Source organism: Thermobia domestica, chromosome 9, assembly GCF_964235325.1.
Source record: "Thermobia domestica chromosome 9, izTheDome1.hap1.1, whole genome shotgun sequence".
Taxonomy (NCBI): Eukaryota; Metazoa; Arthropoda; class Insecta; order Zygentoma; family Lepismatidae; genus Thermobia; species Thermobia domestica.
This window is the reverse complement of record NC_137462.1, coordinates 37,327,407-37,352,329: the sequence shown is the minus strand read 5'-3', so window position 1 is coordinate 37,352,329 and position 24,923 is coordinate 37,327,407. Positions and strand designations below refer to the sequence as shown.

At 34.6% G+C, this 24,923-nt stretch overlaps 1 protein-coding gene across 2 annotated transcripts in view; it reads left to right on the top strand.

The window, feature by feature from the left end:
• ine (solute carrier family 6 member inebriated) overlaps window positions 1-24,923 on the top strand; it is a 252,301-nt gene extending 227,378 nt beyond the window's left edge. For both annotated transcript variants that reach the window (XM_081770916.1, XM_081770917.1), the window contains exons 6-11: window positions 67-295; window positions 6,327-6,439; window positions 7,773-7,913; window positions 10,140-10,340; window positions 19,915-20,091; window positions 23,660-24,923. In XM_081770916.1, the coding sequence (XP_081627042.1) occupies window positions 67-295; window positions 6,327-6,439; window positions 7,773-7,913; window positions 10,140-10,340; window positions 19,915-20,091; window positions 23,660-23,830 (1,032 nt within the window). In that variant the 3' untranslated portion in view covers window positions 23,831-24,923. The remainder of the gene's footprint in view (window positions 1-66; window positions 296-6,326; window positions 6,440-7,772; window positions 7,914-10,139; window positions 10,341-19,914; window positions 20,092-23,659) is intronic.

The window sequence follows — 24,923 nt, the reverse complement described above, 5'->3', positions numbered from 1 at the left end:
AGTTTCATTTGTGTTAGTTCTCAACGCTTTCACATTGTATAATTCTCTACACGTCTTTCTTTCCAGGTGTGGGTGAATGCTGCCGCGCAAATCTTCAATTCCATAGGAATTGCATTTGGTTCCATAATAGCTTTTTCCAGTTATAATCGTTTCAATAATCAGATTATAGTGGATACTTTAGCTGTGTCTGTGATAAATGCCATCACTAGTATTCTTGTTGGTATCTTCGCATTTGCAACAATCGGAAATATAGCCGCAGAACAAATGACGACGGTAGAAGATGTAGTCACCGATGGTAAGTTGGATCAATGACATTTCTTTATCTTATAATCTTTCATATCATTTCTATTACTTTATGTCATAATCTTTGATAACATTTATTACCTTATAGTCTTATAATATTTGATGATATTTCTGTTACCTTATAATCTGATAATGTCTGATACTATTTGTTATCTTGTTGTAGTCTTAAATTCTTTGGTGACATTTCTGTTACCTTATAGTCTTATCTTTTTTTAATGCTCCACAATCTGATAATCTTTGATACCATTTGTTACTTTGTAGTCTTACATTCTTTGGTTATATTTCTGTTACGTTATAGTATTATAATCTTCAATTTATCTTACAGTCTGATAAACTTTCATACCATTTGTTACCTTGTAGTCTTACAATCTTTGGTGATATTTCTGATACCTTATCGTCATATACCGTAATCTTTGATGATATCTCTGTTACTTTTTAGCCTGATAATCTTTGATACCACTTGTTACCTTGTATTCTTACATTCTTTGGTGACATTTTTCTTACCTTATTATCTTATAATCTTTGATGATCCTTCGATCACCTTATAGTCTGATATTCTTTGATATTATTTATTACCTTGTAGTCTTTGTGACATTTCTGTTACCTAATAATCTTTGATGATATTTCTGTTACCTTGTAATCTTACATTCTTTGATGATATTTCTGTTACCGTATAGTCTTATAATCTCTGATGATATTTCTGTTACCTTATAGTCTTATAATCTTTGGTGATATTTCTATCACCTTATAGTCTGATATTTTTTAATATTATTTATTACCTTGTAGTCCCTGTGACATTTCTGTTACCTTATAATCTTTGATGCCATTCGTTACCTTGTAGACTTACATTCTTTGGTGACATTTCTCTTACCTTATAGTCTTTGATGATATTTCTATCACCTTATAGTCTGATATTTTTTGATATTATTTATTACCTTGTAGTCCCTGTGACATTTCTGTTACCTTATAATCTTTGATGCCATTCGTTACCTTGTAGTCTTACATTCTTTGGTGATATTTCTCTTACCTTATAGTCTTTGATGATATTTCTATCACCTTATAGTCTGATATTCTTTGATATTATTTATTACCTTGTAGTCTGTGACATTCCTGTTACTTTATAATCTTTGATGATATTTCTGTTACCGTATTATAATTTCATGATCTTTGATGATATTTGTTACCTTATAGTCTCATCATAATCTTTGACATTTATTATCTTATAATCCACAATCTTTGATGACGTTTTTGTTACCTTACAGTCTGGCAGTCTTGGATGACATTTCTGATACCTTACCTCTGTCCACAGTGCGGAAAGTGGTTTCAAAAGAGTTTTCGGTACAGGTCATAATTAATTTAATAGATTGAAATGCCACAAAGAATAATAGAAGATATTAATAAGTGTCTCTTGTTTAATATAATTATCATATTAAGATTGAGATTCATAACTGAATCAATACAACGTCTGTAGTACAGGAAATTGTAAATGACATCTTAACATATTCAAAACTATTATGTCTTATTTATGTACAGAGAAGTTTGTTTGTAAATTCAAGACAAATTAAATCATTTTTAATGTTGTTAGAGGTATCAATGAAATGTGGAATATGTTTTAGGAATGAGGCACCTATGTTACTGTAAAAGTTTAGTTGATACTACGGAAATAATAGAGAATTTAGGTGACATAAATATGGGCATGTCCACGGAAACAGGGCCAAAAATTTATGTAAGAAATATCATTATAATTTTTAGTCAAGTTTTTCTTTTGATAAAAATATAGTTGTATGTAGCTGGCATCATTAACTTTTTTTCATAGAATTACTATTTTCTTATTTTTTCTGTAGGTTACCTTTCATCTACTAAGTTTTAATGTTGATTATATTATACAAGCTTTATTTATTATTACATAGGTCTTATTTTTTTCTATGTCGGTGTCCCAAGTAAAATTTCATATAACTGATATATTAATATGAAACCTTTTCTTAAAATAAAGTTCAATGTTCAATTTAATTAAACTGTGCTTATTTCAAGTTATTATAAATGTATGTTGCTTATACTTAATAATAAAAGATTGTTGACAAATGTAACGTGAGTTACCCGATTCTGTGCATATTCCACTAAAATAAGTAGTCATAAAATGTAAATAAAAATTTAATATTTTTGCCATAATTAAATTATATATGTCCCTATCTTACATAGTAATTTCATGCACATAGCTATACCAGGACAAAAGAAAATGTACTGAAAAATCACAGGTTCTGAATGTAGGGAAAAATTTATAACGTGAGTTACTATAGTATATTCTTTTCTCCTAGGTTTGCCGTATCATATAAAATGACGATATTTGGTAATTATCTGTATAAATATGACAGCTTTTCTTTTTCTTTTTTCTTTTTTTTTAAAAAAAGCGGAGCTTTTAAGTTTATTTGTGGTTAGTATTCTTCAAAATATACGTCATTACGTAACGTGAGTTACCATGGACATACCCATATGGATGTTCATGGTGAAGATAGTTCCGAGATTTAGATGATAATTGTTGAAGATATTTCTCATAGCGAAGTATGGTTTCGTGGTATCCCCAAGAGATTTCAGAGTTCAGAGTTGCGAATAACCCCAGTAGTGAATGAATATAAAGCAAAATAAAGAGAGATTCAGAGATTACAGAATTTGATCATTCATGTGGTGCTGTAGGGTTCTGATCTGTTCTTGTTGATTGACATGTACCAGTAACAGTTAGTTTTTGAGATACACCAATAAATTCTTATCACTTACAACGAAAGTGTACCTAAATAAATAATATGTGGGTTTTCTTCTTTGTCTCATGTTTTAGATACATTGATGAAGTTTAAGAGCGATCATTCTATCGTGTATCAGTTAGTTTCAAGATTAAAGAAAGATTAGATCTGATCAATAGCACATGTTATTATTAAACTTGACAATATTCTAATTTGAACGAATTTTGAACAGCGTAGATGATTTTGATTGCAAAAATATACTGATGAGCTGTATTTTCTAACGAATCTGCGCATAATCGGCTTACATTGGTTCACTTGAAGCACAAATTGTTCGAAAATGAGAAATATTTCCAACATGCTCCTCCGCACCTAACCATGTTATTTGTCTTTCGTTCATCCAGTTAGCTTGGAAACTAATATTGTGGCTAACCAATCCCGAAAAAGTTTGTTGTACTACTTTATATGTCTATACGAGAATGATAAAACATGATATGTAATATTTTCCATAAGTAGAAGCTTTGCTTTGTATATACTTAAACACAAACCAACTATTTGCTGAGCAAAACAATATATTCACATAAAAAAACTACATACGTGTTACAGTTTCGCCAACTAACACTTTGGCTTCATGTGACTAGATAATGTCTGATGAAGCCAAAGTGTTAGTTGGCGAAACTGTAACACGTATGTAGTTTTTTATGTGAATATATTGTTTTGCTTAGCAAATAGTTTGTTTGTGTTTAAATGATATGTAGGCCTATATTTTGTACAGCGGGGGACACTTCTAAATGGTACAGCCATATGGAGATTTACGGCTAAGGTGTACCATTTAGAAGTGTCCCCCGCTGTACAAGGAAAGCAAAACAATCTTTTGAGTTAAACCTATACGAGGATGGCAAAACATAATATGCTACTTTATAGCCATTTTCTAGTTTTTCGCTTGGGTGGGACCGTGAATAAAGAGTTGAGAAAAAGACTCATAACACGCTTCGTGTGGAGTATTGTACTGTGGAACAGAAACATGGACATAACGCAAAAAATGATGAAAAACGAATGGAAGCTTTTGAAATGTGGGTGTGGAGAAAATGGAAATAATTAGCTGATTCGAACGGAAAACGACTGAGAAGGTGTTAGAAATAGTGGGGGGAAAAGAACATTTTTAGATATTATTAAAAAGAGAACAAGAGAAACTGGTTGGGACATTGACTAAGAAGGAACTGTATCATGAGGGACTTGCTAGAGGATATGGTGGCAGGAAAGAGAGAGAAAGGGCGAAGGAGATAACAATTAATGGACGATATTTAAACAGAAAAATCGTACGTGAAGACGAAAAATAGCGAAAGACCGTGGAGTATGAAAGCTTCTCAGTTGCGGCAAGTGAATTGCTAGTAATGACAGAATGCGTAAGATGATAAGTTAGTTACATTGAGATCTAACTATATACTAGAAAATATTAAGTGGCTTTGTCAACAATCCCTTATTTAGAAAGTATACCTGTATGTTTCGTTTTCACCAGTTATCTGAAAGTATTTTAAATTTAATTTATAAGGTTGTAATTTGTTCGCCTGTACAAATGTACAGTTGTATTAAATAAAATAAAAAAAAAAAATAAAAAAAAAAAAACTGGCCGCCCATCTTTCTTTCAAAAGCCCTGCACTCTTACTTACAGCTGAAATTAAATCAAACGAATGTACATTTTCTTTGAATAACTAAGATCTTTTTTTCAGAAAAAAGAATTAAGATTTCCTGCGTTCAGTTGCCTCAATACCGCCTTCTAAAGCAATATCGGTTCCCAAGATTTTTGATCAAGACTGTACTTATCATGTTTCGCCATCTTCGTATAGATATTTCTCGCATAACGTTCGGCTGCTTCAAATTAATATAAGAAAGGATATTAGATGGAAAACTGGACGAGAAACAAAAGTAGAAATGCAGAATCTTTAATGAAAGTAATTGCTGATGACGTTTCCTTTCCCTTTTTTACCTAATTAACCCACAAACTCTTTCGTGTGCGAGACCTATAATAATAATACCCCTGAAGAAGGTCGCAAATATAGATGAAATATAAAATAGGAAATTCAGGGGAAGCCGGTAGGGTTTGGAGTTTTCCACCCTAATGTAGTTAAGACGTGAAATTAGCTCAAATGTATAGGGCGGTTTCTAAAAAGAAGTTAATTTCGTCTATAAGCTTATGATTTTCGCTGTGAAAGTAAAATTGTTTAAAGATGTAAGGTGAAAACGTTTTATATAGTTTTTAAACAGGCATAGTCTAATATAAATAAAATAGAGTTTGTGTGTCTGCCTGTGTGCGGTCTGGGGACCAGACAAGTGGACCGAGAGTTACCAAATGTTGGTCACGGGTACCTTGGTACAGGCCCCAGATCGGAACGAAGCGTTTTTTTTAAATTCGTACCAGGGGATTTCAGGGGCATGTAAAAGTAGTAGAAAATGACCGATATTAGTGTCAAATTCATAATTTTCGCTGTCGCTGAGATCAATAGTGAAACTCCGATCGCATGAACTTCCAAATTCACCCCATTCGGCTGCGGGCCGGGGGTCACCGGGGGATACCGAGACATGTAAAAATAATCCAAAATGACTGATATAGTGTGAAATCCATAGATTTCGCGCTCGCTGAGGTCAGTGGTGATACTTCCATTAGCGATGACTTTCAATTTCAATTACCATTGTAGAACTCATTCGTGGCTAAGCGGTTAGGTACGCGCCCTTGGCGCGGAAGACCCAGGTTCAATTCCGGCGGGAGCTCATGTGGTTCGGATTCCACGTTAATCAGTAGGGTCTCGTCTCATATAGCCTCGCTATTGCAAGGGACATTAAACTCAAAATCAACTCATCTATCATTGTATGCGGGCCGGGGATCACCTACGGGGAGGAGGGCACCGAAATACGTAAAAATAATCCAAAATGACCGATATTAGTGTGAGATCCATCGCGGTCTCTGAGATGAATGGTGATACTTCCGTAGGCTTTGTCTTCCAAATACAGCCTCCATTGGCTTGGGGTCAGAGGCATTTTTTAAAAAAATTCGAACCAGGGGGTCTCAGGGGGCGTTCACCGGGATATGTAAAAGTAGTAGAAAATGACTGATATTTTCCCTTTCGTTCTTTACGTAGATATTTTATCTGACCCATGCGAAGAATGGGTATTTCAGCTGGTAGAAAGTGTAGTTATTAATATCATCTGTTAAAAATCGTGCAGAATTTTTTAATATGAGATGTCAGTAAACGTGATTACAAACTCTAAATAAATTGTATTTTCTTGTTACAGGTCCCGGCCTCGTGTTTGTAGTTTATCCCCAAGCTCTTGCGAAAATGCCTGTATCACAATTGTGGGCTGTGCTCTTTTTCTTCATGCTGTTATGTCTGGGTCTTGATAGCCAGGTAAGTTTTTCTTTTGATAATTTTACTTTAAGATAGTAACCCATAAATTACAATATGCCTTAACTAGTATTCATGCGTATATTTTCTGTACGACTGAACAAAGAATTCATAAGATTAACCAGAAATTTATTACCCATAATACATTTATTATAAGCCTACATGTATGCAAGATACCCTTTTTGATTTAAGATCAGTGACGTACGCAAAAGGGGATTTTGGTGTTTTAACTCCTCACTCCTGCAAAATAGTATGGAAAAATAAACATTTATGTATTAGGTAAGAATGTTAGATTAGGTTCTTGAGCCCCCTTGACGATATTCTGCGTATGCGTCTGAATAAAATACATATCTTATTGAACTTAAGTTATTAATTTTACTACATTCTGCAAATAGGAACCAGCTTATACGATACCTATTAAGAAAAAAGACTATGTTAATAGTAGGGATGGCCCAAATTTTCCGGAATCGGAAATTTCACTTTCCGATTCTTGGGCCGAGGTGACTTTTAGCACTATGCCCTCTAAATATGTTGTTCGTAAGTTTCTGCCTAGCGAAACTACTTTCTCGCACTCGAAAGCGGTTGATTCATTTCATTTTTTGAAAAAAAATGTTAGAATCTTGGTAATTTTAGCATTGTTAACTTGACCAATGTTAAAAAGTCTATCCTATTCTTTTGAACTGTAGTTTTTATTTTTTTTTTAATTTTTATTCTTCCCTTCTTTTATACTTGATAGAAAAAAAAAACTTTTTTGAAAAATAAACTCACGCATATACACACAAATTGAAATTTAACCTAAACTTGAAAATTTAAGTATTTATTATTTCTTTGTGGTTTCTAAATTTGTATCTGTTCTACATCAATGTCTGCAATTACCTATGCTAATACATAAAAAAATGTGTGTGTGTTTCTTTGAGCAGATTTTCACGAAGAAAGAAGTAATCTAAATTCACAAAATTTTTGTACAGCTAGATCTTCACCCGATCTAGTAGCGTACAAAGCCATTTTTCGATTTTCGTCTCGAGAGGGGAATGGGGTCAAAGTTTATGATAAAATTATGTATAATGAATCATTTTTGCCTGTGAAATAGGCAACTCAACAGTTTGCGCGTGTTTCAGGTTGTATATTTTTCAGATCTTTGACTTCTTTGAATTAACCATATTCTTCACATGCAAAGCCAAGCATTTCTATTATTATTAATAACAATAATAATAATAATAATAATAATAATAATAATAATAATAATAATAATAATAATAATAATAATAATAATAATAATAATAATAATAATAATGGCTTATATTATTTGATGTCTTAACTATTTTTTCTGTTTCAGTTCGCTACTGTCGAAGTTGTGGTGACCTCAATCCAAGATGGCTTCCCTAACTGGATAAAGAAGCACCTAAAATGCCATGAATTTTTAGTACTCATAGTCTGTATTGTGTCCTTTTTGTTTGGACTTCCAAATATAACTCAGGTACTGGGCCAATTCTATGTATATAATTTTATGCATTATGTAATTTGCGTACAACAAAGCTGGGATACATATGCGAGAGTGAATGCGTGACTTGTCCGGACAAGAAATTTATTCATTAATCAGTGCTCAAAGTGGGTAACTTTACAAAGAAGTATGTTTCTGTCTAAGGCAGGGAAACTATTCTCTCATTAGCTAAGCAATTCTTTGATATGTTTTAAGATCAGTGTGAATTCGATTGTTGATGCCATATTGTCCCATACATCTGCATTTGTAGTACTACTAATAATTTTCCGAGGATCATTTGAAAAATGATCATGTAATCAGATAATGTACATAACTTTTCTCTCACTAAGAGACAGTTTTACGATCTTCTATTAAAGTTAAAATGTATTAATGTTTATATCAAACTTAATTTTAGTATTATCAAATTATGATAGAACACATAATTACCACATATCTCCTACGTGGTTAAGCTGTTAGCGTACGCGCCTTTTGCATGGGAGACCCGGGTTCGACTTCATACTAACATCCGAAAGGTAATGCCAAGGTGGTGGAGGGCAGCGGCGGCATGGGCCTACACAGAAATTTTGAAAAGTATATAAACGCTAAAATATACAATAAAGAGTAAATATATTTGAGTTTCCACTATTTATATTAATGGTAGATAATTGTTTAACAAATAGCATCAACCCTACTGTAAAAGTAATTTCCTACTATCATTAATCAATCAAATGTTTTTATGTGTCCATAAGCGAGGGTGCGGGCCTACCCAAAATTAAAATCCTAAAGCTGCCTTTGGTGCAGGGATCATTAAACGAAGAAATTTGTCCGTAGACGAAACACCAGATTTATGAAAAAGTAAGAATAATAATGTGTATGCTGTAGTTGACTTGAATATTAAGTCACGAAAAATTTATAAAGCTTTAAACAAAAGCAGTACTTCTTTATTTCAAAACAATAGCACTCTGAAAAAGGCCGCCGGCGGGTAGAAGTTGAATATGAATGTAAAATAAGAACTGAAGGGAAAGTAGTCATAACTTGCAAATCCCTGTAGTTGGAAAAATTGTACAATCCGCGGCAAAAAAACCTGCAACATAAGCATATAAGTTTATAGTGAAATGACGAAGTCTTTTGCTCCAAAATAAGTGTGCACTGGAGGAGGCCAAGGTTTATCCTGGCGTGATTCGTTCCACTTAGACGTTATGTTCATTCCCTGTGTTGTTAGGCGTAGTTTCACAATAAACTTACATCCTCATGTTGCAGGTTTTTTTTTTTTTTTTTTTTTTTTGCCGCGGGTTGTACATAGACACAATTTATTCTTTCAAGATCGTGGAGCTGTTACGGAAGAATTGACAGCTTTATGTGCAAAATCAATAAAGTGTAATCATTAGAGCAACCCACATTATGCTTTTTTTTGTTTAATTATGCTTTATTTTTCTCCAAATTATGCTTTATTGTTAATTTCAATCATTGTTGTACATTAATCGTGTATAATGTATAATATTTACTGTACATTAAGTATTCTAAATATCTTGATCTATTTATTAATATTTTATGCAAGCAATTTCTTTCATATTTAATGAACTTTCTACTTAATGCACTGTAAAGAGGTATGCTTTACTCGAGTCAGTTTTTTCTATCACTTGTGTGCGCCTTAGCGGTGCATATATACAGAGAGGGAAAGTAAAAGATGCCACCAAAAAGTACAGAAAGTGCTCAAGTTCACGAGGTACACATAACAATATAGTGTGGAGCTCTTGTGTACTATTCATTGTTGCCGGAAAGTTTTATTCTTTTCTTTTTTTTTTCTTTCTTTTTTCCACATGAAAGGATTACAGCGAAAAGTTTACAGAAATAAAAATAAGCTTTTCATTGTTATTGTTATGTTCTCAATGATTTTGTATTGTAAATATTGATTTTAAAAAATATTAATACAGTATGTTAAACTTGCAGTTAAATAGAATTGTCCAAGAATTGTGCTATATATTTTAAATTATGCTTTATGCTTTGTTTTCTAAAATTATGCTTTTAAAATTAGTTTCTTCTGGACCCTTAGACGACCACAACCACGTTTAAAGTACCAACCATATGTCTAAATTGCTATTATGCTTTTTATGCTTTTGGGTTGCTCTAGTAATCATAGAATATGATACTTAATTTACAAAAATAAAACCAATGTATTGTATGTCTACAATTAATGCAGTTATTATTCATTTTTTTTTTCAGGGTGGAATATTTTTCTTTCAACTGATTGACCATTATGCAGCTTCCATTTCCATAATGTACCTCGCATTTTTTGAAGTGATAGCTGTTTCCTGGTTTTATGGAGCAGACCGTCTTGCAAGGAACGTGCAAGAAATGACGGGGAGATATCCTTCAATGTATTTTAGATTTTGCTGGTGGGTTGCAGCTCCAGTGCTTATTATGGTAAGAAAAAGAAGAAAAAGTTTATTTACGAAAAATGAAGTTTGTTGGTCTGGCCGTATGAAATATGAGGGTGATCAGTAGAGACCGGATGTGTAGGCACTAAAAACCTGTAAAATAGCAGCGGCGGCTGGTACTATATGTTGCTTGATTGTGCAACCGAATATTTTTTTTTAATACTAAAAATATTTTTAAATATTAAAGTAGTGTATCAGCAAAAAATAAACCTTTGCTCTTGAGCGTAAAAGAGTATTGATGCATTTCTTTAAAATATCAATTAAAAAACGGAAAGAAAGAGAGAGATTTACATTTCCAGTGGCAGCGAACGTTGCCACTGGAAGCAGTAACGTTGAGCATATGGCAATGAGCTCCTATCTCTTAACATGGGGAAGTGGATTTATTCTTGCATTGTTCATATTTTCCCGTATTGCCCGCTTGCAGTTGCACGTTCTCCGCAACTGGTCAGTTTCTGTAATAGTTACGAATTCCTCCGCTTAGCAGCGCTTGACTCAATTGATAGGGTGAAGGAGATACAGACGCTTGGAAGAAAGAAGTTATTCACAAAACACAAACTCGCAAAGAACAAATATAAGTCTGGTAGTAGCAGGGACGGATCCAGGCTGAAACTTTGGGGAGCGGTCGTTCGAAGTCAATAGATTTTATTTAACATTTATAATACAAAGGTGAAAATTCTTGGGATAAGATTTATTTTTTTAAAAAATTCAATTCTGTGGGGGGTCGATCGAGTCTCGAAGAAGAAAATGTCTTACTACTGGTCCAATTCCTAGCTCTGTGTCTTTCGTGCACATGATTCCATGTTCGATTTCCGGCGGAGAGCATAAATTAATATCAAATCATTCACTTCCAATACTCATCTGTCTTCTTTAGCCTTTGTTGGAATGTTAAACTATTTTTTTTTTTTTCATTTTCGAAAGAAAACATCTTAGATTTCATGGTTCTTTACACTAGAACAGCAGACAAAAATACGTGGTTTCTGAAAATGGATTTTTTTGTACAGTATATTTATTCAATGAAATGCTAACAAAATGCATATTGGAACAGGAGAGAGGTGTTTCTGGACTCTAAAGAAAATAAAGCGGAAAATATTTGCGGTAGCGATGCTTTCTATTCAGAAAAACTTTGGCGAGCAGCATTTCAAATTTCAATTAAGTCATAGAAAAATTTGAAGCCCAAAAGAACGAAGAAAGACCTTCCATTCTAAAATAATGCATAGTTTATATAATTAAATAATTTTGTTTAACTACGTGCATGCAATTTTCTTGCTTTTTTCTTCGTTTCGGATTAACGACATCATTCATGGCTTACAGCACATGCTATATATTCGATTTATCTCGTGTTAATTAACACGAGTGTAGAGGTTTTGTATATAAATAGTGTATAAACGTACATTGATAGTGGTTGTTTGAAAAAAAGGAAATAGCTTATATATTAAATCAATATTAGAGAAATAATTTAATCAATAATATACAAATTGAGCTTAAAAGACTTTCCTCTTCACATTTCCTGAATATTTTTTGGATAAGACTCAAGAATGCTTGGGGAGGGGGACACTTGCACGTACCTACATACCTTTGATATTGCAACTTTGCAACCGGTGCTTGTACAGACAACGAACCGCTACTGTAAAATAGGCAGGCAAATAGGCACTAAAAATTTTAAAAATAGGCAGTAAAATAGGCACTAAAATGTAACTCGAAATAATGAAGATAAATACTCAATACCATTAAAAAATAGGTTCAGGTCATAGATAATGTTCAAAGAATATAGAAACATACCTGTTTGTTAATATCTTCTTTTATTGTACATATAAAAACGAAGCTTGTTATGTATTTATACATACTGGGTGAACCTAAAAGATCTGCACATACTTCGGGAGGTGATTCGTGATATCAAAAGAAGACATGTTGCATGATGCATATCAAAAGAAGGCAAAAAGTCCTGTTGCATGTTGTGGAATTCTGCGTCGTGTACGAGTGACAGGGGTGCCATCTTAAAATTGAAAATCGTATCCTGACGATTGGAACGAGACATAAAAGTGTGCACATAGTTCGGGAGGTGTTTCCTGACATTCAAGAGGACTTTTTGTCTTCTTTACATGTCACGAATCATCTGTCGAAGTATGTGTACGATTTTCGATTCCAAGTTGGCACCTCTGTCACTCGTACACGACGAGGAATTCGACAACTTGCAACAGGACTTTTTGTCTTCTTTTCATGTCACGAATCACCTCCCAACGTATTGCACATCTATCTGATCCGTTCCAATTGTCAAGATTTGATTTTCGATTCCAAGTGGCACCACTGTCACTCGTACACGACACAGAATTCGACAAAATACAAGAGGACTTTTTGTCTTCTTTTGATGTCATTAATCATTTCCCAAAGTATATGCACATCTTTGAAGTTCACCCTGTATGTACATCGTAACGTAGCACGTGTTTGTATTTACAAACACTTATTATACGTATATATGCATCTTTATTTATGTTGTATAAATTATATATTTTCCCAATGAAGGCTTATTTTAAAGAAAATGCATAAAATAGGCAACATTAGGCACTAAAGCAATTATTTAGGCAGTAAAGGTCGAAATAGGCAAAATAGGCAAAATAAAATTGGCTGAAATCGAAACTATAACCCCCCACATAAACTTTGAAACGTTATTTTTGATCATATCTTTAATATTAAAGAATAGGCATTTTGCCTAACATCCGGTCTCTAGTGATCAGAAAGTAAGGTTACAAATCCTGCAGTGAAACGTGTATATATTATTTCATACAACCAATACAGCCAACGTATAGTACATAGATTAGGTTAATTTTCAACAGAGTTTGCATATTGGTTGAGGCATTTGTCGCATCATCGGATGAGTTTGACCATTCCCTCCTGATAAAAATCATATCCTTGCGTGTTCAGACAAGTTGTCACAAAGTGTTTCACCTCCTCATCTGAAGCAAAGCGATATCCTCCTAGGTGCTCCTTCAAGTGCAGGAACAGGTAAAAGTAATTTGGAGTGAGGTCTGGGGTGTAGGGAGGGTGGTCAATGATGTCCCAGCTGTGTTCAAGTCTGTTGATGTCGTGCTGGGTTGGCCACTGCGTTCCTCGTCCGTGACGTTTTCTCTACTAGCCGTAAACTTTCGACACCATTCTGCGAAATGATGACGAGACATTACAGTCTCTCCGTTAACCTCTACCAGCTGCCGGTAAATTTCAACCGTGTTACATGTTTCGCCCATAGAAATCGAATAACTAAGCGGACTTCCTCGCGAGATCAGTTTTCCAAAGGAGTCGCCATTTGTGTTTACCTACAACTAGCGCCGAAGGCGGAAAATGGCCGAAACTCTGCATAGTTGCCAACTAAATGAATTAAAATTACCACACACTCCTTATTCCTCTATAACAGTGGTTCTCAAACTATCCGATAACGCGGACCCCCTTTTCATTCGGGAAGTGATCTGCGGACTCCCTTGCAATTCCATCTGAAATTTCACATTTCATTAAAAATATATATACTAATCAGAATTATCACTGACAAGAAAAAGATCAAAAATTCTAATTTATTCTAAAGATGCATGATTGTTTCCTAGTGAACGAAATTTCAATTGTAAATACAGTAACTTTCAACGTTTTTTTTTTTTTTTTCTTTCCGCCACTTGAAGATGAAATCCATGAAATTCCGAGACATCGTGCAGTTATTGTACAATTGCTTTTGAAAAGGTGCCCTAACAAAGAAGAAACTTCTCACATGAAGTAGCTATATAACGATTGAGCAGCTTTATAGAAATTTAGTGAAGTAAGAAAACATTTAAATTTACAAACGTAGGTATCATTTCTAATTACTTTCTTTTTAGTAGCTGAAAAAAAATACTTTTTGCATAAAGCTGTGAGTTCCATTTTATTACAATACATTTCAATTTTTAAGCGTCGCGGACCGCCTGGCTAGGTCCCACGAACCCCTAAGGGTCCGCGGACACCACTTTGAGAACTATTGCTCTATAACAAACGAAACTCCAGAAATATCGACCTTGTAACTTTAGTTTCTGATCCTTCCTTGTACTCAATGTAGAGAATAGTCAAAGAAAATTTTTCTATTTTTAGATTTTATATTTTTAAGGAGATTGGTTTACCAAAAGCTCCTTTATATATTTATCCTGTCGGTCTGTGTTTTCCTCCGTCTGGGAGACAAGAAACCTCAAGAACCACTTGCTGGATCACCATCAATGTAGAGAATCAAAACTTAGGCCAGAATGTAGAGAATCAAAATTTAGACCAGAATGTAGAGAATCAAAACTTAGGCCAGAATGTAGAGAATCAAAACTTAGGCCAGAATATAGAGAATCAAAACTTAGGCCAGAATGTAGAGAATCAAAACTTAGGCCAGAATGTAGAGAATCAAAACTTAGGCCAGAATGTAGAGAATCAAAACTTAGGAAACAAGTTCGTTGATGGATGTGATTCATCCACTTGATCCAAAGAATATAGAAAACCAAAAAATCAATTCTCCATGTATTCATATGGAAGTAATTTTGGATATTATTTTTATTTGATAGACTACCTGCAGTGCTGTTGAGATTAGCGGATTAGTATAATGTTCAGGATGTAAAATGTTAATCTTGTTTGTTGGATGTGGATCTTGTTCGTGGAAATTAACAAATGTTCGTGGAATACAATGCTAAAATAAAACTAAATGACTTTTCTATTCGACAAACATTTAAATAATTTGTAGTTTCGGATATTCATTCATCTTACTTTGAGTTTTTGAGTGGAAAATGTAGAGTGAGGGGAAATGCTAAAATTCACACTTCATTTTCCATGTTGTGTACCCTGTGACAAACCAAATTTCTTCCCGTGATGTACCGTGTGATACTACAATTTTTATGGTATTACATATAATGTGTTATTTCTTCAGAAATAGGTTACATCGTTGGAAGCAGGGGCAGATCCAGGACGGACTTCTGGGGGGGGGGGGGGAGCGATGGGTTGTAATACTGCTACTTAGAGCTACTTTTAAGAGCTCCAAACTCTGGGATGGGTTTCATTTATATATAAAATAAGAAAGTATCCTCTTCTAGGGGGAAGGGGCGATTTCCCCGATCGCTCCCCGCCTGGATCCGCCCCTAGTTGGAAGAATCACGTATAATTGTATATGAGCATAAGGGATCTTCATCGTATTTGAAAGTTTATGATTTATATTAATAGATGTCTCGCTTTTTTACTTCGTAACAGTCAGTGAATATTAGAAGCTAAACACTCTGGCGCTACAGTCACAGAACGACTGTGACTGGACTGACGCTTTGTATGGCTAAAGACGAAACTTTTTCGCAACAATTTTGACATTTTGTAGCATTAATTACAAGTTTCGCATTTATGTTGTATTTTTTATAATGTGTAACAAGTTTTTTTTAAAAAAAAAACATTATGGTACTTTTAAACAGTATATTTTTGGTAGTAAGGTGTATCTAATACAAAAACGAGGATATACCTTAATTAAGTGCAAATTTAACTAATGTATTCACTGAAATGTAGAAATTAATGTAAAAATATAAACACTTCCTCTAACCTCATCCTTAGTTAAAGAATAACATGCAGCATGCAAGACGTTATCAATTCTTCTTTTAAGTTTGTTCTCCTGTCAGTAACAATCATATTACTATACTTGGAAAAGAATCTCTCGGCATCAACACTCGAGACTGGTAACCATATTGAACGTAACGAACTGACAACAAAAGACCTATGGTTAACTTTTAAACTGTTTAAAATTGATACTATATCAGCTTCCTTATCCTCACCGTTGAGAACTTCAATAACCTTACTTTTAAATTCACGGTACGCAACCAACAGATCATGAACATTTTCACCACAAAACACAGTCAACAATTAAAAATAAAAATAAATAAATAAATAAATAAATAAATAAATAAATAAAAACAGTCCAGTTTGGTTGATGTCTACATCTTTATTAAGTGAAACAGTTTCTGGATCAAATAGCTTGCAGAGCTTTTCGTAAACCCTCCACAGAATTGTCATCACATGCTTGCGTGTAATTTTTGATACGCAGGTTTTCAACTTTACTTCAACTTCAGTCTGGTGAGAAGCACTACCCTTTTTAATTAACTCTACAGTAGCAGACCCAAATTTTCCTGCTTGAGCTAACTAATTTATTTCGCAAGTTTTTCGTTTTACCACGATAAGGTGAGCATAAGAGTAACTCAGGGTGTCTATCGCTCACGAAAGTCACGAATGTCACGAAAAAGTCACGAAATCAGAAGATGGTCATGAAAGTCACGAAAAAGGTACGAAATTTAGCTTTTGGGTCACGATTTTTTAAAAACTGTACAAATGTAAGTACAGAAATTCCCACCAAAAATGTATATAGACGCTACCAAATCGCAAGCAAAGTACGTTTCTATCGCATTAATGAAAATTCGGTCTAATTCGTACCCAAATTCGCTCTTGAAAATGTTAGGAAATTTTATGATTTGGTAAAGAAAAGGTCACGAAAAAGTCACGAAATTTCATTTTGGAATTTTAGTAGACACTCTGTAAACTGGACCCTTCTGCTCCCTTAATCAGTTGAGCAACAGCCCTTCCATGTTCACTGACAAATGATGCTTCCACTTGAACCTCAAACGTATCTTTTCTGTTACTGCTAAAATTTTCTAGCCACTGACTTTAACTTAAATAATATTGGAAATGCACTTTTTAGTTATTATTAGCAATAATTAGCAAGAATTCCACTTTTTCGTTTTTATTCGCATTTATCGCAAGTAATGCCGAATTTCGCAAAAAAAAAAAAAAAAAAAAAAAAATCGCGATAATATGAACGTGATTTCTGGCTCTGAAACGAAAAGTTTGAGGTTTTCTGAAACATTTTTTTTAACGTTTCGCACATATCGCATTAGCGGAAAAGTTTCGTCTCTAAGTATGGCGTGATATTTTCTCGATTAATATTGAAACCGGGAGTGGTAGTCATATTTCTACTACTTTCCGTTTTAATGGAGGGATTAGAGTGAAAATGGAATATAATCTTTGAACGTTTTTTCGATTGAAGAAAACAGCTGCTTGAGATCTATAACCGTTTTCACTCTATAGCAATCAACGTTAAACTCTAAAGCATTTGATTTCTGACGCTTAAAGTTTGCATAGAAGGTTAACAGAGAATATGGTAGTTTTCTTAGAACGCTAAATCGATTTTAAAATATCTGTCTCGCTATTTCTCACCTTTTTTGCCCTATGTACAGGAGCGGACCCAGGCAAAATTTTCACCGGGTAAAGTGACTTTTTGGCGCCCTCCGTAGTCCTATATATTTTACATTTTATTACAGTGATTTTAATACTTTAAACATATTTTTCAAATAGAAAAATTAATGCTTAAATACATGTCTGGTTCAAGTAGCAAGTTAAGGACACGAAGTGTAGTATGCTTGACACGCTTACTCGATTCCAGCTAACTACTTACTGCTATTTATTATTGTTTTCCGTGTATAGTAATCAACGTTAAAACTGGAAATGGTTGATTTTTATCACTTCCGGTTTGAATATCACCATCAGCGAGCTCGATTCCTAACTTTTGACGCCCTACATCCTGGTCAAAATTGGTGCTGGTTCTCAAGTAGTTCATGAGACTTTGTCTCCCGGACGGATGAACACGCACTTTTGTCTTCCGAACAGACGAACACACGCTTTTGTCTTCCGACGGACGAACAGGTACTTTTGTCTCCCAGATAGACGAACATGCACTCTTGTCTTCCGACGGATGAACACGTACTTTTGTCTCCCGGACGGACGAACACACACTTTTGTCTTCCGATCAGACGAACATACACCTTTGTCTTCCGACGGACGAACACACACTTTTGTCTTCCGAACAGACGAACACCCACTTTTGTCTTCCGACGGACGAACACGTACTTTTGTCTCCCAGATAGACGAACATGCACTCTTGTCTTCCGACGGATGAACACGTACTTTTGTCTCCCGGACGGACGAACACACACTTCTGTCTTCCGATCAGACGAACATACACCTTTGTCTTCCGACGGACGAACACACACTTTTGTCTTCCGAACAGACGAACACACACTTTTGTCTCCCGGACGGACGAACACGCACTTTTATCTCCTGGACGGACGAACACGCACTTTTGTCTTCCGAACAGACAAACACACACTTTTGTCTTCCGACGAACGAACACACACTTTTGTCTCCCGGACGGACGAACACGTACTTTTATCTCCCGGACGGACGAACACGCACTTTTATCACCCGGACGGACGAACACGCACTTTTATCTCCCGGACGGACGAACACGTACTTTTGTCTTCCGAACAGACAAACACACAATTTTGTCTTCCGACGGACGAACACGTACTTTTGTCTTCCGAACAGACAAACACACAATTTTGTCTTCCGACGGACGAACACGCACTTTTGTCTTCCGAACAGACGAACACACACTTTTGTCTTCCGACGAACGAACACGCACTTTTATCTCCCGGACGGACGAACACGCACTTTTATCTCCCGGACGGACGAACACACACTTTTGTCTCCCGGACGGACGAACACGTACTTTTATCTCCCGGACGGACGAACACGTACTTTTGTCTTCCGAACAGACAAACACACACTTTTGTCTTCCGACGAACGAACACACACTTTTGTCTCCCGGACGGACGAACACGCACTTTTATCTCCCGGACGGACGAACACGCACTTTTGTCTTCCGAACAGACAAACACACAATTTTGTCTTTCGACGGACGAACACGTACTTTTGTCTTCCGAACAGACAAACACAATTTTGTCTTCCGATGGACGAACACGCACTTTTGTCTTCCGAACAGACGAACACACACTTTTGTCTTCCGACGAACGAACACGCACTTTTATCTCCCGGATGGACGAACACGCACTTTTATCTCCCGGACGGACGAACACACACTTTTGTCTTCCGAACAGACGAACACACACTTTTGTCTTCCGACGGATGAACACGTACTTTTGCCTCGGACAATCGATCACGCACTTTTATCTTCCGCACGGACGGACTGGTACAGTACAGATAAGGTAAATATATAAAGGACGTTTGGTAAACCACACTCCTTAATAAAAACAGAGAAAACTTTCTTATAAGATTTAATGGATATCATAATGGTGTGTGTTTGTAGTAGGGATGCGCAGGAGACAAGATTTGAGGCTGTCTCGTCTTGAAAATGTGCTGTAAAAGCGATGTCTCCACTCGAAGAATGTATATTTCTCAATTGGAAGAGCTGTGTCTCGACTCGAATTTTGTCAGGAAAATTCTGTCTCGACTTGTCTCGTCCGCATCCCAATTTGTAGCCTTAATTCTCAAGTAAATTACGCATTTTTGTATGTTTGTTCTGACTTTTAGCCTATTATACACTTTTTCTATATAACCAAAGCCTATTATACACTTTTTCCATATGACCAAATGATTACTGTGCGTATCTTTAGTGTGCGAAGTCTTAGGTCCGGTTCCTGATGAAAGCATAATTTTCTGTATGTGATATTAACTTACATATCTATCTTTTGCAGGCAGTGTGGGTATTCAGTTTGATTGACTACAAGCCTCCGACATACGACAATGGACAATATGTGTACCCCCGCTGGGCAGAGGGCTTGGGATGGGGCATTGCATCCCTTTCTCTTATCTGCATTCCCGCATTAGCTATTGTTGTACTCAGTCGAACGGAAGGCAAATCATTATGGGAGGTAAATATAAAAATACATCGTCTGAAAGCTTAGGGTTTATAGTATTGAAATTTAGATAGAGGTCATTTATTTCTTTGCGAGCCTCCTTTCTGACCCTGTTATGTTCCATTCTATTCCTTGTATTTATTTATTTATCATTCGCGGTGTGAGCAATTGAATCTTGTTCAAAATGTACAGTCTTGTTCAAAAAACCTAACCAACTAGCTTTCTTCGTAAAAGCCACATTTGAAATTACATCAAACAGATATTGATTTGTTTTCGGCGAATTGAGATCTTTATTTAGAGCCATAGTATTCGATTTTCCTACGTACAGTTGCCAGAATGTGGTCTTGTAAAAAAAGGTGGGTGGCTAAGATTTTTTGAACAAGACTGTACAGTCAGCGACAAAAGTTCTTCCCGTTTGATAAAATTAGTCTAGTAAATAACCTCAGAATGGAAGGACAATTTGAGTACAGTTTTCAGTAAATTATAAAGAATGTAATTTTCTAAACGTTTAACTATACCACCAGTGGTGCTATTCTAATTTTTTAACAACCGTATATATATACCGTCTCTCATAACCACATTAGTAAAGTTAACGTATTTCTCAGCTTTTAAAAAAGTATTAATACGGAAGTCTTTTTAATTTCATATCATTCACTTGCAAGATACGTCTTCTTTAACACCAACTTCACAGCACTTGAAACGAGGAAAATACAAGTAACCTTGACACTTTTAAACTGATTCAACTTTAGTGAATTTAATTAGACCCATAATTTAAATTAAGCCTTTTAAAACTCTGCGTAATTTAGCACTAAGTTTAGAAGCACAATTATAATTAAGGCACTCTTTCACAATATAATACGAAGCACCTCTACATCGAACACTTCGACCACGTTTTTTACTATTCCTTTTTTCTAAAAAGAACAACTTTTGGCGCGAAGTAAAGTAAATCAACTACTTGAGTCCAACTCGTGTTGGCTCAATAAACTACGAAAGTTACGAGGCGCAGCGGATTAGAATGGCATATATAAGAGTAAGACTCTCGCTACTGCGCAGGGCCCAACTCATTAGATACTGCGCTAAACTGAAGTGGTTGCGAATGTTAAAAAAAAGATTGATGCTCTGCCGTATTACAAGTATTACTAAGTTAACATATAGATATATAGGGCCTATACATCATTTTAAAGCTTTTTTTTTTTTTTTTTTTTTTAACGATTTTTACAATGAAAGTATTTTCAATTGAATATAACAAGATACAACAAAATATATCTTCAAAAACAAATTTTTAACCTTTCTTACTTTTAAAAAAAAGAAAAGAAAAAGAGTATTTTGAGAATAAAGATATTAACAAAAATGTAACGATTTTGCAATCGTTACAAGTGTCAAACAGTTCAACTATTTGGATACTTAATAACGACTGACCATGATGTAATGAAAACCATTAAGACACAGAATACAGGCTGGCAACAAATGTTCTTACAAATACGAAAAACTATTCAGGACCAAGACAGTATCTAAGGAAACAAAGGTGAGAATGTATAAAACTCTAATAAGACCGGTGGTGACCCATGGATGCAAATCGTGGAAATTCACATACGGATCTGCAGAGCAGCTGTTAATGTTTGAAAGGAAAATTTTAAGAATAATTTTCAGAGCAATTAAGAAGGATGATGACACACATAAGACAAAATTACAATCATGAAATGGACCAGTTAGTCAATAATAAAAACATAGTACGCATAGCAGTCACATAGAGTCAGGCGGATAGGGCATGTCATACGAATGAACGATACGGATCCCATTATCCCGGAATTCATATTCAAATCTCTGTCTGTTTATTGAAGTGAAACAACTCAAAGTTGCTTGTTTTCACAACAATGTAAGTGAGCAGAAAAGTACAGAGGTGTTCTCAGAAATTTGATTGGTTTCTTTCTTTTACTCTTGGCTAGGTAATGCGTGTGTATGTGTGTTTATGTCTGGGTATAACAAACGGTTCTGCGAACTCGAAATATTTTTACAACCGGTTCTGGAGAACCAGCACGAACCGGCTGAATAGCACCACTGCCTCCCACTTTCTTCATTACACCATTTCCTCCGTTTCTCTCTCATCACCGACTCCTTTAGCCTAGCCGGCATCATCGTGAGACGTAAAACTTAAAGGTTTCATTTTATTTCATTTCCAAAATTAAGGTATGGACAAAAGAGGAAGAAGGACTACATGTGTCGACGATTCTAAACAATAAGTTTCTGTAGATAAGTGGATCACATTCTTCAAATACAAGGAGTCAGAAATGTGTATCAAGTAACTAGGTATTTCATTGTGTCGTCGTTAAAGCAAGGGTTCCAGTTTCGGTTTCGCAGCTACTGGTTTGATTTCTCTGTAGTAATGTTTTTTTTTTTTTTTTTTTTTTTTTTTTTTTTTATCTGCCTCCCCAATTATTAGCAACTAGTTTGTAAACAATATACAATTGAAACTTAACAAAAAAAAACTTGTATTTTCCAGGAGCAGGAAATGTTTACTTGAACAAATAATGTATTTCAGTACTTCCGTATGGTTAATTTTAGTAGATTGCACAAGTTCAGAGTCTGAAAGTCACATTTTAGATGCCTAAAATAGGCGTAAATTGTAGTGCGTTCAAAAAGTCTTTCCAGTGGATATATAGGTCTTGCTATTGAGAGAAAAATTTCGCATTAACCACTTTTGCCTTTATGTATGTGTATATTATGTTATAGTAATTAGTGTACGAATTAGGTCAGTGACTTTGGGGGAGAGGGGGATAAAATGGAACACAGAAGTCTAAAGGTGGAATAATTCAAAATGATACAATGACGCACTCCTCTCTCCTCCTTCACATACACAAATATGATTTTTCTGACAGCTGTGATAAAGAAGAAATTTATTGGGATCACGCATTGAGACTTATAATATTTTTATTAGTACGTTTGTCTGTCAGTCGTTTCGTTATTTCGCACTATAACTCTTAAACGGATGCTATTTTTTATTTTATTTTATTCATTTTCTGTAGTAGCTATGAGCGTAAAATTAGAATCCAAAAGAAAATAGTTTATATTTTTCATTTCGGAATACAGCTAACAGATAAGAATTACATAAAAGTAGTGGAATTTGATAGCAAACTCAAACTTTGTTTTTTCTTAATCATTAATCATGGTTGCGGGAGGAGGCATCCCTGGTAGGGATGCTTCAGTTAGTTTCTTTGAGGGGGATCAAAATCTGATTGAGGAGGAACATTCGCGCTATCACCCTCTTCCTGGTAGTTCGCACCCTGATGGTAATATCTAGAACACATGAATAAGTCTGTACTTTAACTTTCAGACGTATATTGCGAAATAAATACGGCGCATGTCACATTTTAGTCAATTGCTGTGTTGTCCACTGCGGAAAGATTTTCTGAACGCACTATATATATATATATAATAACCCCTTCCGACTAGTACCGATATAGCTACCCTGTATTCGTCAAAAAAACAAATCTTCAACTTCCGCTTTTTTTTTTTTTTTTAAATTAAATTTGCATCTGTGAATACATAGTTTTTGTATAGAAATTAAATTCTTTATTTGTTTCAGAAACTTCGGAATTCAGTGAAATCGCAAATTATGGAATGTCCATTATGTGGCCAAGCAAAGAACTGTCTACATGAAGAAAGCAACGAAGTTATTCCAGAAACACTATTATTAAGCAAATTAGATTATCCAAACCAACAAATGAATTCAGCAACAACTCCAATAGATGCTTGAAGTATATTTGTCTTACAGTATACATATATTTTTTAAAGAGAAACAATGCAGCACCATTTTTATTATAATTATTATGCTGTGAATTCCAATGACTTCTAAATGTGGGATCTTATACAGTGTTTTAAAGAATTGAAAAGGAACAGTGATGTCGGATTATATGAAGGCATAAAAGACAAACTACGAATTTATATACGTGTGAATTTATGAGTGTTTGTGTGTTTGTGGCATTAAAGGAAAAGTGTGTTTACCGAAAGTATAATGGACATAATTCCAATTTCATAGCATTCCCCATGTTATACATTAATATTATTATTATTATTATTACAATTATTATATATAACAGTATATATAGAAACAAACAGCGAACCAATAGCATGAGAGAGAGAGAGAGTTTGTGTTTGATCATGACGCGTGAATGGAATCACCTGCTCAGTTATAACCTTGATGAGGCTGAATACATTCAAATGATGATGATGCACATGATATTTGTGTATGTACCAAAGTTAAAATATAAATACTACTGTACATCGATATTAACTTACTCATTCTTGTTATATTGTTAGTTGTTTTAATTAATTATTATTATTTTATTGTACAAGTGCTATTTTCATTGTTAACTCAGCTGTCAACTACTTTCGATCAATTTACATATTATATTATTCATGTCTGTTGTTTGAACACTTTTTATTTTCTTTCTTTTAGCTGAAAAAAAAGTGGGACCAAATATCAAGCACTCACTTCAATTTGACGTCATTATTTTACTCAGACTATGCAGGCATAGTAATAATAATATTTCAATCTGTGATTTTTAAGAAAATAAAAATCCATTTCTGTAGAGATAAGAAATATGTTGAACATGCATGTATTTATGTGTGGTGTATGACCTAAGACATTTTATCCATTACGAAATTCATGTGATATGGAATTTCATTTGTGATTATAGCTTGAAGGTCCATTCAAGACAATGAACTACATGATATATATTTATGCTATTTTTCATTATAAATAATGATCATAATATATTATTATCATTGTGTATCAAGAGAGAGGATGTTATATTTTAATTTTAGCCATTAAAGTTCCATACATCATA